We start from the raw sequence: 20,404 nt of genomic DNA, 5'->3' as shown, positions 1-20,404 counted from the left end.
TTTATTCTTTTTTAACATTTTAAGAAATGCAAATAAATCTTTTTATATATACTCATATGTTTTTGATGAAACTCGTATTAAAAATCTTTTGTTTACGAAACAAACAATATGTTCAAATTGATAAGCATGTGTAATTTAATTTCATACGTATACGTCGTAAGGTACAGCACGGTTTGAGAACAATGTGTAATGAAAATATGTTAAATATTGTCTCTGAGGATACAACCTACAAATGCATGCCTTTTATATGCCAATGGTCTTATATACATTGGTCTGGGTGTATTATCCATTCGAAACATTCGAGATTTGTAAGCCCTTGAAAAGGCTACCAACTGATTTTGCATTTATATACCGTAGTATAAAACATCGGGCCGTCGCTGACAATGGTGTTGACGACATCATCGTTACTGCTCTGGAAGTTGAATGGATACACTTATGATCTGCTGTATTTCTAAAAAGATGTGAGACAACTGTACTTGTTTATGTTTAAATACGTGAGCAAATCATCAAATAGTATATGTTTTAATGTTAACAACGATATCGTAAATCATGTTGTTTACAAGAGTTCTAAACAATCGACCCATTGTCGTCCGAAACGTGGTTTATAATTATATTAAAGGTTCGGTAAGAACAACCAAGAAAATGGACACGACTTTCTAAACACTTAAGCATGCATTTAAGAGTATACATATTCATCTTTTTTGGTTTGAGCTACTTTTATCCATACCAATAACTGGGACATACACTTCGACGAATTTCTAATAGACCACCATATAATATATGATGCTATGCGACACATTTAATGAATAAATCTAATTGTTAGTTAATTTTGTATTGTACACACCAACCATCGATTTACACAAAGAAAACACATATTCATGTACCAAATCATCCATGCGCTCGAGTTCATCGTGCACGGCATGGTAGTTGTCGTATATGATAGGAATGAATTCTTCGTGGATTATCTATTATAAAAAACATTAAATATGGCGAAAATGAGCATTGCAGAACGCCGTTAAGCCGTCGATATGATTTGTGCCGGCACCTCCATCAGACAGGTATGGTTCGTGCCTTTTTAAAAGTTGCAAAATGTGCTATTTGTTATTAAAGCTGCACTCTCACAGATTGAACGTTTGACAACATTTTATTTTTTTGTCTTGAAACGAGCCAATTTTTGCGAAAATCCATAGAAACCAGTTATATAAGACTGCTGACAAAAATCAGATCGCAGATTTTTATATTTAAGTACAAAAAATGATGTTTTATGCATTTTTCTTGCATTGTGCATATTAATTTTCGAACGGAAATATGAAAATCTACGATCTGATTTATTGTCAGCAATCTTCTATCATTGGTTTGTAGATATTTACGCAAAAATTTGCTCTTTCCAAGACAAAAAATGAAAAAGATGTTAAGATGGTCAATCTGTGAGAGGGCAGCTTTAAGTGCAAAATATTGACAGAAACATGCTTTTTTTCCAACAAAGGTAGGTGATTCTTATTTACGTAAAAACAGTCGTAAATAATAACAAGGGTGGTCAACCATACAATACCTGTGTCATATCGGACTTACCAATCATACAATGAAATCCATTGTATCTTATTAGCATTCATCGTTGGATTTTATTATTTTCAGGTTGCACGGCTTTTCAGTAGGCGATATTTCAGTATCTCCGTATTGAAACTCTTTGGGCGAAATTCGTACAAACCAGAAGTGTTGCAGTTCTTCGACGCCGCCCCAAAAGAATGGTGACGACTCCCCAACAGGACATTCAAATTGTCAATAACCACCTTCAAGATCTTTTTACCACGGTAGCGAGGACAGCACGTAATACAGTAGGCAGACACAACGGCGCAACCCACCCACAGCCAGTGCGCAATCGCCTGAGGGCCATCGGCTTGCGGTGCCGTCGTCACATGCGGGTTCCGATTTTTACCGCAAGACGCAAGCAGGCAAGATTATTGTAAGCCAGGCGACATTTGCGATTTACGAGGGACTGCGCCGATGTTTTATTTGTTGATGAGACACGCACGCTTGTGGGAATAACAGACGTGCTCGCATCTATCGCCGTCGGGGTGAGCGGAACAATGAGAACCGTCTTGTATAATTGGATAACTTAGGGGTTGGTTTCATTAGGCTGTGAGCTAGAGTTTCCATGCACACGAAATCTCATACAAAGTATCAGAACAAAATCAAATATGACGTGATTTGATTTTGCAGTTTATGTTTTAATGGTGTCAATTTTAATTCCCACTATCAAGTTTGTTCCCGTGATCAAATTGCAATGAAGTTTTGTTTACGTATTAGGAATAAATCATATTAAAACTTATTTTTGGTTATTTGTATTTTTCTCCGAATACTTTTCCGAAAATAAGATAAAAACTAGGTGGGCAATAAGAAATTCGTCGTAGTGAAGCCTTCGTGTATTTTTCTTCATGCATGAACAACCTTTAATTTTTATTAATTAAACTCACTTAATTATTTGATAACTTATTTCGTACCGTTTTTTTACAGAAATAACCTCATTTGTCATTTGAGTTTTGAAATATTATTTGTGTCCGAAAATAACTTAAAAAAGTTTCGACCAAACTTCGGAAAGAAAGAAATATCACTTAAACTATTCTACATGTATAACATGTACTATTGATCTTCTTCATTAATAAGTTATCCACATGTATTCATTTTAATTGGTATGAAACAGTGAAAAACAATGTTGAGGGGGTTTGACGGTTGTGCCCCCCCTCCCCGGTTATTCTATTCCTGGTACCACCACTGTATGCAAGTACCTCCCATGATAAACATAAAAAATCTCTGTCGTCACGAAGGAAAAGAAAACATAAACGGAAACTTTGTCAGTAATGGTTGATACAACACTGTCAGAAATGGTAAGTGTAACTCTGTAGGAAATGGTAAGTACAAATCTGTCAGCACAAATCTGTCAGCAATGGTTCATACACATATGTACGAAATGATAGATGCAACCCTATAAACACCCCTAGCACCGAAATAAGTGGTATTTTAGTTATCAAGTATCAATACTCATTGTTGATGATGTTTTCTGCTATATGAGATTTTGAAATTATGACACATGTATGCACTGAGATAATTATACTGCTCTTATATTTGTTTACATCCCGTGAATATTTATCAAATTTTGAACCACATTTTATCAATATCTTCAAACCAAGTTCTGACAGTGATATCATATTGCCTCTGCTATAAAATATAAAGACATATGAAGACGTATTGTCGCCCGAAATACACTCATTAAGACGGTAATGAGAAAGTCAGATAATGTCTATCCTGTGCTTTGTTAGTGCTCTCCCGGAAAGGGAAAGGTAACCAACAATAGAAATCAGATTCAATTGATCTTAAAAGGTAATCTAATTCACCTTCGACAGGTTAACAATTGTGGAGAATAAATCAAGAGTCCTGTTTTTGTTAAGTACGGCTTTCAATTAAGGCTCCCTTTGGCAACAATGTCGTTTTTTAAGGTGCAATTACGATGTTCTATCGGTAATATTGCGTCGCAGATTACATTAATTTTAATACAAGGCAGAGCCATAATCAGAACGCCGGTAAGGACGACCATGGCAGCATGAACATGGATAACCTTATTCTCGTTTGCAGTTTACTTGCAATCAAACTCATTTGTAAGACTTTTACTTTTAAAATTGCGTAATAAATTTTATTAAATTATTTTTTCTAGGTAACCCTTAATATGATTTTTGTAATGTTCCGTACTTAAGCGCTATATAGTTGAAAGTGCATGAGTTAATATGGATATTATACAACAATTTGTAAAAAAGGGAAAGTAATCAGCCGTTTGATGGTCAAAACATTCAACTTCAAAGGTTTTGACCAAATATGTTATTACCTACAGTTGCAGAGTGTAAAAAGTGTCTTCGAAATGATGACATCGGTCCGCGGGAAGGGAACATCTATATGTGCAATGACCCGGACCTCCCCGAGTGTTGTGAGGTGGAGAACAAGTTCACGTGCTGTGAGGTACCAACGTCAACCACATTGTGAGTAGAATTACATATCATATTAGCTATCTCGAGGCATGTAAATACAACAACGATAGTTAGACCAACTGTGTAACACACATATGGCGATGGTGAGTAACACAAACAATAACACGCAAACCAACGTTTCGGTGCCAAGCGCCTTCTTTAGGGTTATAAGAATAATTGTTTCTTATAATATCCAAATTGCTAGTAAAGAGAAAAATTTAGGAATTAATGGTAAATCAAACATTACGAGATCACTCCTATGGCCATTGTTCTTGAACACTTGGGACCTTACTCTATTCATTAATTCATGAAACAATATTTGTAAAAAATGACAAAACACAACCGTTACACTTCCACTTAACCCTTTTTCATCAAATATCGTCTGTCATGAGATGTATTAACATCTTTCATTTCCGACGCCATGAAAATCCATAACCACTGACTGAAGCTATCGGAAGCTAACACTTGAACATATATGAAATGTAATCCTCCAACCATTATAAATCCCGGAAAGGGGCAACCTCGTCACACTGTGGCCAAATAAATGTTTTTGATATTATGGTTGTAAAACGTTGTTGCTTTTAGGGGTTTTCCAGCCTAAAATGTTTGTAAATTTCATTTAAGGTTATCGTGTTGCATTCATTCGTTATTCTGTGTTTTTGTCTTTGTTTTTTTTTATTTAATCGCCACTATATTCAAACTTTATTCAAAGTATTTTGGTTGCAAATTTATATGGAACTTAAAATACTGATAAACTTTAAAACTGTAAATTTAGAAAATGCGAAATAGCTTTCGTCCCTTCCGATCCATCTATACAATGCTAGAGCAGATTCTAACTGATCATATTATTTTATAAATCAACTATTTCGTATTAAACGAATTACGGGTACAATCGCGGTACGAATACCAGACAATTGAAGACAATATATGACAGAACTCGCTCAATATCGACCAAACTCGGCCAATATCAACAAAACTCGGCCAATAGAGCTACATCCGTTTTGATTGGCTACAAAACTCGCCGATTATAGGATTTGAGAAATGGACCATTTCCATTGGCTGTCGAATATGAGAAATATGCTTGAAAATATTTTAATAGGAATCCATATTTTCCGTTTTCCGACTGTTATGAAAATTGTGCTTCGTTTAAACCTTTTGAGAATTACTAGCCTATTAAATACTTCAACCACGTTGTTCGGTTTGATATTACAGTTGTATTGAATCCGTTAATGGATTTTACGACTATAATGTTTTTGTACACCGACAAAATGGACGACGAAGGTAAAAAAAATGATGTTTTTGCAAACGATTTACGTCATTAAGACGTAAAGACATGCTTCCTTAGACTACACAGTGCTTTATTAATAAATATGTGCTGTGTCACTAAAAGGATGCATGTCAAAACCAGCAAAATCAGTTTTTAACCAAAAGGTCGTACCATAGTTAATACTTAATTAATAAAATACTTATTAATTAGGTGATTTCATATGGGTCGGGTTGTTTGTCCTCAGTCAGCTGTATTTGCCTTCGCCCTTTCGGGCTCAGGCAAATAGGCTAACCTCAAACTGGGCCAATATGAAATCACCTAATTAATAACATTATAATATTACGTGCAATCGTGCGCAAATGCAGTTTAGCCATGGCGGTATTCTAATCGTCCATGCTGTCATAATACTTACAGTCGTAGGCGGAGGTAGTTTTATGTTACACCTTGGCGGCATTCTTATCGTCAATATTGGTATATTTCTTACAGTCGCAAAAAGACGCAACTATATTTGACTGTGACGGTATTCTAACTGACCATATCGTTGTATTCCTTACAGTCGTGATAAGGTGCTGTTATATGTTAAGCCTTGGAGGGATTCTAATCTTCAATATTGGTGTAATACTTACAATCGCGAGCAGATGCAGTTATATGTTAGGCCTTGGAGGGATTCTAATTTTCAATATTGGTGTAATACTTACAATCGCGAGCAGATGCAGTTATATGTTAGGCCTTGGAGTGATTCTAATCTTCAATATTGGTGTAATACGTACAATCGCGAGCAAATGCAGTCATATGTTAGGCCTTGGAGGTATTCTAATCTTCAATATTGGTGTAATACTTACAATCGCGAGTAGATGCAGTTATATGTTAAGCCTTGGAGGTATTCTAATCTTCAATATTGGTGTAATACATACAATCGCGAGCAAAGATGCAGTTATATGTTAGGCCTAGGAGGGATTCTAATCTTCAATATTGGTGTAATACTTACAATCGCGAGCAGATGCAGTTATATGTTAGGCCTTGGAGGGATTCAAATCTTCAATATTGGTGTAATACTTACAATCGCGAGTAGATGCAGTTATATGTTAGGCCTTGGAGTGATTCTAATCTTCAATATTGGTGTAATACTTACAATCGCGAGTAGATGCAGTTATATGTTAGGCCTTGGAGTGATTCTAATTTTCAATATTGGTGTAATACGTACAATCGCGAGCAAATGCAGTTATATGTTAGGCCTTGGAGGTATTCTAATCTTCAATATTGGTGTAATACTTACAATCGCGAGTAGATGCAGTTATATGTTAAGCCTTGGAGGTATTCTAATCTTCAATATTGGTGTAATACGTACAATCGCGAGCAAAGATGCAGTTATATGTTAGGCCTTGGAGGGATTCTAATCTTCAATATTGGTGTAATACGTACAATCGCGAGCAAATGCAGTCATATGTTAGGCCTTGGAGGTATTCTAATCTTCAATATTGGTGTAATACTTACAATCGCGAGTAGATGCAGTTATATGTTAAGCCTTGGAGGTATTCTAATCTTCAATATTGGTGTAATACATACAATCGCGAGCAAAGATGCAGTTATATGTTAGGCCTAGGAGGGATTCTAATCTTCAATATTGGTGTAATACTTACAATCGCGAGCAGATGCAGTTATATGTTAGGCCTTGGAGGGATTCAAATCTTCAATATTGGTGTAATACTTACAATCGCGAGTAGATGCAGTTATATGTTAGGCCTTGGAGTGATTCTAATCTTCAATATTGGTGTAATACTTACAATCGCGAGTAGATGCAGTTATATGTTAGGCCTTGGAGTGATTCTAATTTTCAATATTGGTGTAATACGTACAATCGCGAGCAAATGCAGTTATATGTTAGGCCTTGGAGGTATTCTAATCTTCAATATTGGTGTAATACTTACAATCGCGAGTAGATGCAGTTATATGTTAAGCCTTGGAGGTATTCTAATCTTCAATATTGGTGTAATACGTACAATCGCGAGCAAAGATGCAGTTATATGTTAGGCCTTGGAGGGATTCTAATCTTCAATATTGGTGTAATACTTACAATCGCGAGTAGATGCAGTTATATGTTAAGCCTTGGAGGTATTCTAATTTTCAATATTGGTGTAATACGTACAATCGCGAGCAGATGCAAATATATGTTAGGCCTTGGAGGGATTCTTATCTTCAATATTGGTGTAATACTTACAATCGCGAGCAAAGATGCAGTTATATCTTAGGCCTTGGAGGGATTCTAATCTTCAATATTGGTGTAATACTTACAATCGCGAGCAGATGCAGTTATATGTTAGACCTTGGAGGTATTCTAATCTTCAATATCGGTGTAATACTTACAATCGCGAGCAGATGCAGTTATATGTTAGACCTTGGAGGGATTCTAATCTTCAATATTGGTGTAATACTTACAATCGCGAGCAGATGCAGTTATATGTTAGGCCTTGGAGGGATTCTAATTTTCAATATTGGTGTAATACGTACAATCGCGAGCAGATGCAAATATATGTTAGACCCTGGAGGGATTCTAATCTTCAATATTGGTGTAATACTTACAATCGCGAGCAGATGCAGTTATATGTTAAGCCTTGGAGGGATTCTTATCTTCAATATTGGTGTAATACTTAAAATCGCGAGTAGATGCAGTTATATGTTAAGCCTTGGAGGGATTCTTATCTTCAATATTGGTGTAATACGTACATTCGCGAGCAGATGCAGTTATCTGTTAGGCCTTGGAAGGATTCTAATTTTTCAATATTGGTGTAATACTTACAATCGCGAGCAGATGCAGTCATATGTTAGGCCTTGGAGGGCTTCTAATTTTCAATATTGGTGTAATACGTACAATCGCGAGCAGATGCAAATATATGTTAGACCTTGGAGGGATTCTAATCTTCAATATTGGTGTAATACTTACAATCGCGAGCAGATGCAGTTATATGTTAGGCCTTGGAGGGATTCTAATCTTCAATATTAGTGTAATACTTAAAATCGCGAGTAGATGCAGTTATATGTTAGACCATGGAGGGATTCTAATCTTCAATATTGGTGTAATACGTACAATCGCGAGCAGATGCAGTTATATGTTAGGCCTTGGAGGGATTCTTATCTTCAATATTGGTGTAATACTTACAATCGCGAGCAGATGCAGTTATATGTTAGGCCTTGGAGGGATTCTATTCTTCAATATTGGTGTAATACTTACAATCGCGAGCAGATGCAGTTAAATGTTAGGCCTTGGAGGGATTCTTATATTCAATATTGGTGTAATACATACAATCGCGAGCAGATGCAGTTATATGTTAGACCTTGGAGGGATTTTGGAGGGATTCTAATTTTCAATATTAGTGTAATACTTAAAATCGCGAGTAGATGCAGTTATATGTTAGACCATGGAGGGATTCTAATCTTCAATATTAGTGTAATACTTAAAATCGCGAGTAGATGCAGTTATATGTTAGACCATGGAGGGATTCTAATCTTCCATATTGGTGTAATACGTACAATCGCGAGCAGATGCAGTTATATGTTAGGCCTTGGAGGGATTCTTATCTTCAATATTGGTGTAATACTTACAATCGCGAGCAGATGCAGTTATATGTTAGGCCTTGGAGGGATTCTATTCTTCAATATTGGTGTAATACTTACAATCGCGAGCAGATGCAGTTAAATGTTAGGCCTTGGAGGGATTCTTATATTCAATATTGGTGTAATACATACAATCGCGAGCAGATGCAGTTATATGTTAGACCTTGGAGGGATTCTTATCTTCAATATTGGTGTAATACTTACAATCGCGAGCAGATGCAGTTATATGTTAGGCCTTGGAGGGATACTTATCTTCAATATTGGTGTAATACTTACAATCGTGAGCAGATGCAGTTATATGTTAGGCCTTGGAGGGATTCTAATCTTCAATATTGGTGTAATACTTACAATCGCGAGCAGATGCAGTTATATGTTAGGCATTGGAGGGATTCTAATTTTCAATATTGGTGTAATACGTACAATCGCGAGCAGATGCAAATATATGTTAGACCTTGGAGGTATTCTAATCTTCAATATTGGTGTAATACTTACAATCGCGAGCAGATGCAGTTATATGTTAGGCCTTGGAGGGATTCTAATCTTCAATATTGGTGTAATACTTAAAATCGCGAGTAGATGCAGTTATATGTTAGACCATGGAGGGATTCTTATCTTCAATATTGGTGTAATACGTACAATCGCGAGTAGATGCAGTTATATGTTAGGCCTTGGAGGGATTCTTATCTTCAATATTGGTGTAATACGTACAATCGCGAGCAGATGCAGTTATATGTTAGGCCTTGGAGGGATACTAATCTTCAATATTGGTGTAATACTTACAATCGCGAGCAGATGCAGTTATATGTTAGACCTTGGAGGGATTCTTATATTCAATATTGGTGTAATACATACAATCGCGAGCAGATGCAGTTATATGTTAGACCTTGGAGGGATTCTTATCTTCAATATTGGTGTAATACTTACAATCGCGAGCAGATGCAGCTATATGTTAGACCTTGGAGGGATTCTTATCTTCAATATTGGTGTAATACTTACAATCGCGAGCAGATGCAGTTATATGTTAGGCCTTGGAGGGATTCTAATCTTCAATATTGGTGTAATACTTACAATCGCGAGCAGATGCAGTTATATGTTAGGCCTTGGAGGGATTCTAATCTTCAATATTGGTGTAATACTTACAATCGCGAGCAGATGCAGTTATATGTTAGGCCTTGGAGGTATTCTAATCTTCAATATTGGTGTAATACTTACAATCGGAAGCAGATGCAAATATATGTTAGACCTTGGAGGGATTCTAATCTTCAATATTGGTGTAATACGTACAACCGGGAGCAGATGCAGTTATATGTTAGACCTTGGAGGGATTCTAATCTTCAATATTGGTGTAATACTTACAATCGCGAGCAGATGCAGTTATATGTTAGGCCTCGGAGGGATTCTAATCTTCAATATTGGTGTAATACTTACAATCGCGAGCAGATGCAGTTATATGTTAGGCCTTGGAGGGATTCTTATCTTCAATATTGGTGTAATACGTACATTCGCGAGCAGATGCAGTAATATGTTAGGCCTTGGAGGGATTCTTATCTTCAATATTGGTGTAATACTTACAATTACGAGCAGATGCAGTTAAATGTTAGGCCTTGGAGGGATTCTTATCTTCAATATTGGTGTAATACGTACATTCGCGAGCAGATGCAGTTATATGTTAGGCCTTGGAGGGATTCTAATCTTCAATATTGGTGTAATACTTACAATCGCGAGCAGATGCAGTTATATGTTAGGCCTTGGAGGGATTCTTATCTTCAATATTGGTGTAATACGTACAATCGCGAGCATATGCAGTTATATGTTAGACCTTGGAGGGATTCTTATCTTCAATATTGGTGTAATACTTACAATCGCGAGCAGATGCAGTTATATATTAGACCTTGGAGGTATTCTAATCTTCAATATTGGTGTAATACTTACAATCGCGAGCAGATGCAGTTATATGTTAGACCTTGGAGGTATTCTAATCTTCAATATTGGTGTAATACGTACAATCGCGAGCAGATGCAGTTATATGTTAGACCTTGGAGGGATTCTAATCTTCAATATTGGTGTAATACTTACAATCGCGAGCAGATGCAGTTATATGTTAGGCCTTGGAGGGATTCTTATCTTCAATATTGGTGTAATACTTACAATCGCGAGCAGATGCAGTTATATGTTAAGCCTTGGAGGTATTCTAATCTTCAATATTGGTGTAATACGTACAATCGCGAGCAGATGCAGTTATATGTTAGGCCTTGGAGTGATTCTAATCTTCAATATTGGTGTAATACGTACAATCGCGAGCAGATGCAGTTATCTGTTAGGCCTTGGAGGGATTCTAATCTTCAATATTGGTGTAATACGTACAATCGCGAGCAAAGATGCAGTTATATGTTAGGCCTTGGAGCGATTCTAATCTTCAATATTGGTGTAATACGTACAATCGCGAGCAGATGCAGTTATTTGTTAGGCCTTGGAGGGATTCTAATCTTCAATATTGGTGTAATACGTACAATCGCGAGCAAAGATGCAGTTATATGTTAGGCCTTGGAGGGATTCTAATCTTCAATATTGGTGTAATACGTACAATCGCGAGCAGATGCAGTTATATGTTAGACCTTGGAGGGATTCTAATCTTCAATATTGGTGTAATACTTATAATCGTGATCAGGTGCAGTTATATGTTAGACCTTGGAGGGATTCTAATCTTCAATATTGGTGTAATACTTACAATCGCGAGCAGATGCAGTTATATGTTAGACCTTGGAGGGATTCTAATCTTCAATATTGGTGTAATACGTACAATCGCGAGCAGATGCGGTTATATGTTAGACCTTAGCTTATTCTAGTTGACCATATTTTACATTAATTACAGTCGCGAGTAGACAGTTATTTTGGACTGTAGCGGTATTCTAACTGACCATATTGTTAAAATACTTGCAGTGGTGAGCAGACGCAGTTATATTTGACTGTAGTGGTGTTTTTATCGTCCTTATTGTCATATTACGTACAGTCGTGAGCAAACGGAGTTTATTTAACTGTAGTGGTATTTTTATCGTCCATATTGTCTTAGTTTAGTAAATCAAATACATCCAATCTAAAGGCAATCTATTTAGATCTGCAACTCGAAGATAGGGAAGATGAATTAAATGTCAATCTTTATGATAAACGTGATGATTTTAATTTTAAAGTCAATAATTACCCTTCTTTATATGGAGATATTCATAGTTCACCATCATATTATGGTGTTTTTGCAAAGCTGATTAGCTAACATATGCACAAATGTAAAAAATTGAAGCTCTCGCAGTATACTTATGACGGAAACACTTCTTAAACAGGGTTTTAGATATCATAAATTAAGGAAAACTTTCTCAAACATTGTTATGGTCCTTATACTATTATTTCAAAGTACAATATTTGTCCTAAATCAACGATTGCTAACAATATTGCTCATCCCGATTTTTATTGTAATTTTTAAAGAACGTTTGTTAAATTAATTGGTTCCAGCAGCTAGTTGGGCAGATGGACTTGATCTAATTAGTCACCTGCAACAATCTGGTGAATTCCATGGCGACCTATCCCAAAGGGTTGCAAAAAGGCAATATTCATAATTGCATCACTAAAGCAATATGATTTTATTCCGCTCATCAACTTAACTTAGTATCGACTGATGTATACTATTCTTTTTCGTGAAATCTGGTGTAAATATCGCCACGGTAAATAAAACCTTGAAAAACACATGCAAATGGTTCATGTTAATACTCTTATTATTTTGGACTCAAAAAAGTGCTGCAGGACGCGTATGTAGTTGCTGGACGCAAATGAGATCCAATATAAACTCGCCAAAATTTATTCGTTTATTCAAAATAAGAAACTCAGCCCAGTAGCATGTGGAGCCTTTCTTATACCCGTAACATATTCAAAGCGGTGTATCTTCTTGCAGCATATACACCATTTTGTAATTCTATATATTTTCGTAATCGAATTATTTCAGCAGAGCAGATGCTAGATGCAAATAGCATTTTCATTGACGAGAGATTTTAATTTAACAGAGCGTTTCGAGTAAATTATGTATGAAATATTTAACCATTAGACATATTATATGGTAATGGGATCATTTGAATATTTCCTTGTTAATAACTGTTGGAAATATCTGTAACAACGAACGCGCCAGGAAAACTGTTAGCAATGCTTGCAATCATCGACTTAAATATTTGATACTTTTTATGCTTTCGATGTCATTACCATCACTATGTATGACAATCATTTCTAAAGTAAGCGTAGTTTTAATTTGCATATTAAGCAGCTTTGCTTTCCGATGGATTTCTTTGATTCCATATTTATGCAAAAAGCTGCAGAAACAACCCACAATAACCCTGCCACCAAAACTGACAAGGGCTTAATTTAAAATTTGAGTCAGAAAAACAAGAATACAATAATGCATTCCGGACAATGCTCGATTCGACTATCCGGGCATGTTTTGATGGATCTTTATTAGAAATTATAGAATACGTGTTTGGTCAATAAAATATCATTTATGACTTTTTATGGAATAACATTCGTAAAGTACTGGCAATTGTGGGTCTCTTGTATGAAATGGAATCAGATGCCATATTAAAATGTATAGTGACGTGTTCTTCGCACGAGACAGAAGAATGCAAGCAAGAGTTGTGGTTATTGATTCGCCATAAACATTAAAATTAACTCAGATTGGACAGTTATTGAATAATGCCGGTTTTGCTACAATAAAATCGTGAAATGTGTATAGTCAAGATTTGAACCCAGACCGACGTTTCAAAAAACAGCAGTGAATAACTGACTTGATAGTTGTAAATAGCAAATAAGGTATAGCTATTTTTTCCTAATATGTTCATGGTTATGGCAGCCTTGTTCTAGACGGTGCTTAACCTCTTTGAATGATATAATTATCTGTAATATCTTAGTGACCGCAAAGCTTGCGTTAACAACCAAATTGCAGATATGTGAGGCTTAATCTGATTGAACGCAATGTTTTAAATGACAGATATGACAAAAACATGATAATGTGGTCTTGGAATTGATACCGATGGCGAATATCTCGAAATCTTTAAAAGCGTATATTCTATGGCTCCAGTGTATTAAATGGCCATGACATTTTCATTTCGGAGAATATCGACAGAAAGCTTTGTGGCAGTCCAGTTGTTCTTGATGAGTAGCCATTGGTGCTAGCTGATGGAACAGCTGTCACTGTTTGTGTGAAATAGAGTCAGCTATTCCATGCGTGTGGGTCCATGTGCAACCATTTCGCGCGAGTCAATCTAGAGGTCAAGGAAAATCAGTAACACAGTTGCGGGCGCTAGAACTTTTATCTTCATTTACAGGGAGTTCAGTTTTGGTGCGCTATGTCATAGTCCTCTGTCGTAATGGCCCACTGAAAATAAGACTGTCCAGATATAACATTCACGGGGCGGGAGCAACTAACTCCAAATGGAAGGATAAAATCAATGAATATTTCACCTTGTATTTATATTCCCAGTAAATTAAAGTCATTAGGTGTTATTTGAAGGGGTCGAAATGCTGATTTTATACCTCTAATAGCCAACAAACAATATGGAACTTAATTAAATATATCATATCAACAACTCTATTATCTGGCGTATAAGACATCGTATTGATTTCATCTTTAATACCCGATTAATTCCATCTGATTTAGGGATCAGTCCTAAAGGCGATATATGAAAGTCTGAAAACGGAGTTTGAATTAATGATCCTGCCGTTCTGCTTGCTTGAATGATGTTTTTTTTAATTTTGTTTAAATCGATTAATGGGTTTGTATTGGCAGGTGTTTTGCGTCAAAATAGTTTCGCTCCCAAAACTGTCGTATCTGGAAAACATATCGAAAATGCTGCGCTACGGACATATGGACAGCAGAAAAAAATTGAAGTGCAGAACCTAGAATGGTGAGCGTTGCTACATGTCATGCAAAATGTTGGTAGTTGCACCGAGCTCTGTGACATTGCCGGCAGTTAAAAAATTAAAACACTTGCCAGTGGCGTATTTTCCTACATTATTTACGACAGCAAGTGATACAGACCAAAGCACTTAATCGATTTTTGCAAAGGATGGCGAATTCTAAATTATTTGTCATAGTCGCGCAAGCATTACCCAACATAAATATATATGTATTATTTATTTATTTTATCAGTTTATTTTTTGCCCAAAATTTATTTCTCAATTTATTTCTCGCTTATAATTCAACGACTCTTGGGCTTTTGGGGGTTGTGCCGCTAATAAAATGGAACAGTTCACGAAAAAGAAATGTATCCATTGGTCGAAATTTGTTGAAATTTTACGTCTGAATAGAAAAAGTTGACCATTCGGTCTTTCTTAGAAAAAAATCGACCCACCATGCTTGTTGCATGTTTTTTTTGTCTAACAATCGGGCAAACTCTACATAACTACAATATATGAATTTTAACTTATGGAAGACGAGACTAAGTTATTCATGCTTTAGGACATGTACATATTTGACCCCTGCTTTGGTGCAATGTTAGCTTACAATAACTCGCTCTTACAATAACTCGCCTGGTTGATCATATGGCATGTCTATCTCATGGGTTTGGGTACCTGCATTAACTATTTTTATTATTAGGAACATCAATGCTTCAATAAAAGTTAATTGATGCATGTTTATAAAATGTTTGCACTGAAACACAAAAAGATAAACTTTACAGAAACAATCTTGAGGAACTATTTCTCCAAACGCCGGCATAGGAATGACTGTCTACGTCAAAACTGCACTCATTCATTTATTTCAATATATCCTCCGCGTGGGAGATTAGAACACAATGTAATATATATAAGCATGTTTAAATATGTCAGTAGAAAAAGTTAATTCATGCAAGAAGTAGCATGAGAGTAATACATACATGTATACAATGGGTTCAAGTCAAACACAATATTTATGACAAACTAACAGCAATTGTATGATCATACAATATAGACATAATCATCTTACGCAATATATGCACAAATGCCACTGTTTCAGTATTATTTTAACACTATCGAAAGTATTGTATACATTGAACGCATCTTGTACATAACGAAAACTGAGCTTGCATAACATCAATTGAATATAGTCTTCATTTTGTATGTACTTGCTCCCTAAAACAAAATCTCTGAAAATTGTCGAATCTTTTTTAGCTAAGTCGGATCCGACATATTGACCAAATACCATGTTTATATCACAATAAAAACTATCGCGTACAGCTGCTGTACACGGACAAGCAAACACGATATGCTTGGTTTTGTTAAAGAACACGCGTTTGCAAATTAAGCAGACGGAGTGCAGTAAAGAGGGCTTGTCTAGCCACAAGTTAGCAATAAAATGCGCAAGTTTTAAGTCCGAGCGATTATTTGCGGACTGCCACACAACACATGGCTCAATTTGTTTATGGAGATTTTTGAATAGTAAAAAATCCCTGTCGCTAATAAGACTTTCGCGCCATAAAGTAAGTTCTGTCTGTTTCACGGTTTTATGAATAGAGCTTTTCCAGCTCGACTTCGAACGCGCGACATTATGCAATATAAAATCGTTAAGGCTATCTTGTAAGCGGTATTTGTTTACCAAAGCGCATATGTCAGGTATAAAGCCAAGCATTGGATTACTTGTTCGGCGATTAAGAAATGTTATATATTTCCTTATAAAAAGTTGTCGCGTTAAACTATCGGAAGGCAACGTCATTATCTTTTGCAGAAAAGATAATTTGCGGATCTCGACTAAGCTTATAAGACGATAAAGTCCCACCATTGACTCACACATGTCGGAACGAGTGTATTTATTAAAGCCTTGAATCATTTTAACAACATAACGTTGAGTCCTATTGATAATATCGAGATCCGATGACTTGAGGTTATTCCACAATTCGCTTCCATACAAAATAGTTGGAATAATGACTTTTTTTATATATGCTCTTGGCAGTTAATGGACTAAGACCTTCGTCATGTAGTCCATAACCTTTCATAGCATGGAATGAGTTTTTGCCCTTTTGGCACCGTTCTTCAATACGTGTTGTAGACCGCATCCCATACTTAGAGTTAACTAGTATCCCTAAATGAGTGGACGATTTTACGTAACTAAGCGGTTGTCCGGCAAATGTTACTATTAGTGGAACTGACAAGCGTTGTGTGAAGAACGACAAGCAACAAGATTTTGTAGTATTGATTTCAAATTTGTGAAGAACTGCATAGTCTTGCACGATATCAAGCATATGCTGAAGACCGGAGGGCGTTAAAGCAACGAGTGTAATGTCATCTGCGAGAGTAGGATTAAAAAACAATACATCTCCAAAAAATAAGTTAGGGTTTTTGTTGTTTTCAGTGCAAGGTCGTTTTATTTCACTCGTGGTCATATAAATGATTTATGCAGTGCAGTAATGTTAGACCATGGAAATATTCTAATCGTCCACATTGTTACTTAAATTTGTGAGTAGTTGCAGTTATATTTGACTGTGACGGTATTCTAAATATTCATATTATTATAACTTATAGTCGTGAGCAGACGGTGTTGTGTTCGACCGTGGCGGTTATTCTTAACGTCTATGGTTTTTTTTTCTTTTACTTACCATCGAGAGTAGACACAGTTTGGCTGTAACGGTATTCGTATCGTCCATATTGCAATATTACGTACAGTTTTGATACAATTATGCTAAAGTGTGGCAGTATTCTAATATTACATATTATTATATCTTTTACTCTTGAGAGATGCAAGTATGTTGAGAGTTATCGTCCATATTCTTATATTAATTACAAGCGTCGCAGACGCAGTTATGCTGGACTGTGAAGGTATTATAATCATTTATATTGTCATATTACTTACAGTCGTGAGCAGACGAAGTTATGGGGGACTGTGACAGTATTGCAATCATTTATATTGTCATATTACTTACAGTCGTGAGCAGACGCAGCTATGAGGGACTGTGACGGTATTGTAATCATTTATATTGTCATATTACTTACAGTCGTGAGCAGACGCAGCTATGGGGGACTGTGCCGGTATTGTAATCATTTATATTGTCATATTACTTACAGTCGTGAGCAGACGCAGCTATGGGGGACTGTGCCGGTATTGTAATCATTTATATTGTCATATTACTTACAGTCGTGAGCAGACGCAGTTATGGGGGACTGTGCCGGTATTGCAATCATTTATATTGTCATATTACTTACAGTCGTGAGCAGACGCAGTTATGGGGGACTGTGCCGGTATTGTAATCATTTATATTGTCATATTACTTACAGTCGTGAGCAGACGCAGTTATGGGGGACTGTGCCGGTATTGCAATCATTTATATTGTCATATTACTTACAGTCGTGAGCAGACGCAGTTATGGGGGACTGTGACGGTATTGTAATCATTTATATTGTCATATTACTTACAGTCGTGAGCAGACGCAGTTATGAGGGACTGTGACGGTATTGTAATCATTTATATTGTCATATTACTTACAGTCGTGAGCAGACGCAGTTATGAGGGACTGTGACGGTATTGTAATCATTTATATTGTCATATTACTTACAGTCGTGAGCAGACGCAGTTATGGGGGACTGTGGCAGTGTTTACCTTGGCCCTGTTGATTGTCTATATCTACTACAGCAAAGACACCTACTCCTCCGACGAGACCTGCTGCGGAAATTCCGCCTCTTGCTGCTGCTCTGGCATTTGTTCTAAGATAGTTAACAAGTACGTACTTTGTACCATTTATTTTTCCCTATGTTATTTTATTGTTTTATTTTTGTTAGTAGGCTTGTGTTTTGTAATGTGCTTTGTTGCCATGCTTAAAGATATACAGACAGCTTACGTCTATATTTTAAATACGTATTTGTACATTGATATGTGCAATAATTTGTTGATGTAAGTTGAAACGGTGTATTGTTATTACAGGTTCTGTCGATGCAGAAAGTACGACATGGACCACAAAAATGGAGATCATAATACCAGTCATGTTGAGAATGGCTAATGTTTAAACTCAAGACAATTTATCTTAAAAAAGTAGATATTTCTTACATCGTGTTATAGTATAGTTTACTGAAGTATACTACAAACTGGCGGGGTTTTGTTAAATACAAATCAACGAGATATGGCTTATTAAACAATTTGAAACAAATGACACACACACAAACAAAAAAGAATATAAGATAAGATAAGATAAAAGTCATGCTTATAGACTATTAACTACTAACAGAGTAATTATAGAAAGTGTCCAGTATTAAGAATATGTCCAGAAGTCAAAGGTATGAAACTACTTTGAATCTTCATATATTAAAGTATTGCTCACCGTATGTTTTGTCTATTTATGGTACCTTGAGCTAATGTTTTAGAACATATTGTTTCTGTTCTGTTTAACAAATATCATTTAACCATCCTAGCTAAAAGTACACCTAGTTTGAAGTACAGGTTATCAAGGTATGGCCAGACCTTTTTTTACACTTATTGCACATTGTTACATCAATGGAAGTGTCTCCTTTATATCATATTCCTTGTAGTATGGTTACCAAATATATATTCGTTGATTCTGCTAAAGATATAACATAATAAGGTTAGAAAGAGAAAGTTTCAATTCATGTTTTTTGCGATGACGATAAATTCCCTGTTCACCGCACACAATGATATAACACCGAACTGTTATGACGAATCTGGTCATTATTGTATAAAATCATGTAAATAAAGCTAATGTCATCTACATATTTTTCCGTTTAAAGTCATTAACATTGATCCCAAACGCTTTACGGAGTTTTACAGTTTGATTTGTGTGTTCTACCTATCATTAATGTCAAGTGTTTTTGTTTCGTAAGTTTTAGAATCATGTTAAACGCTGTATAAGTTTATTTCGGTCATAGCCAATTTAACGGTTAATGCTAATGTATGCAAAACGATATACCATTAGGTTGTTTCAAAAGGTTGGTTGGTCTGCATGTTTTCTTAGAATCGACAGTTGGCTTTAAATCAATGTTCACAACAAACAAGTCCACATAATGCAGCCGATTCACTGGTATTGTGTGGGCACTGATATTTTAGATCGTCAGGTATTTTTGTCCTCAGTTTCCAATAACAGTAAACTACTGTACATTTGATTTTAATGTTAATGTTCAGTTTTTTGTTGTTGTTCTTGTTTCCCAAGATTATTGCCCTTTTTATCATTATACAACAAGTGATTTTGTCTTGATGCAATTAAATGACAAATAGTCAGCATTTGTAATGTCGTACTGTCTCATGATAATAAAAAAGGAACCTCACGTGTAGTCTGAAATAAATTGCTTGCTTTCTGAATGCCTGGGTACAACAGGCGCTTGTAAAATATCGTTGAAATTTCGTGTTAGAAGACGCTAATCGTTTTGCATGCGTTACAGCGTGAATATAATGGCTGACGTTATATTAAATAAAAATCAGACATTGGTTAACATTAAATTTCTAGGATAAACATTTTCTTGCATACTGAATGTTTCCGGTCACATGACCAGTGCTGGAAAAAAA

General features: G+C 35.9%; 1 protein-coding gene across 1 annotated transcript; it reads left to right on the top strand.

Moving 5' to 3' along the window:
- The first annotated feature begins 3,560 nt into the window (after positions 1-3,560).
- On the top strand, positions 3,561-20,081 carry LOC128232642 (uncharacterized). Its single transcript, XM_052946316.1, has 4 exons — positions 3,561-3,653; positions 3,884-4,028; positions 18,452-18,613; positions 18,815-20,081. Exons 1-4 carry the CDS (start codon positions 3,599-3,601, stop codon positions 18,888-18,890), a joined length of 438 nt encoding a protein of 145 aa, XP_052802276.1. The 5' UTR covers positions 3,561-3,598; the 3' UTR covers positions 18,891-20,081.
- Positions 20,082-20,404: the final 323 nt, after the last annotated feature.

This window comes from Mya arenaria, chromosome 4 (assembly GCF_026914265.1).
Source record: "Mya arenaria isolate MELC-2E11 chromosome 4, ASM2691426v1".
Classification (NCBI taxonomy): Eukaryota; Metazoa; Mollusca; class Bivalvia; order Myida; family Myidae; genus Mya; species Mya arenaria.
The sequence above is the reverse complement of the archived record's forward strand: the minus strand, read 5'-3'. Positions and strand labels throughout refer to the sequence as shown.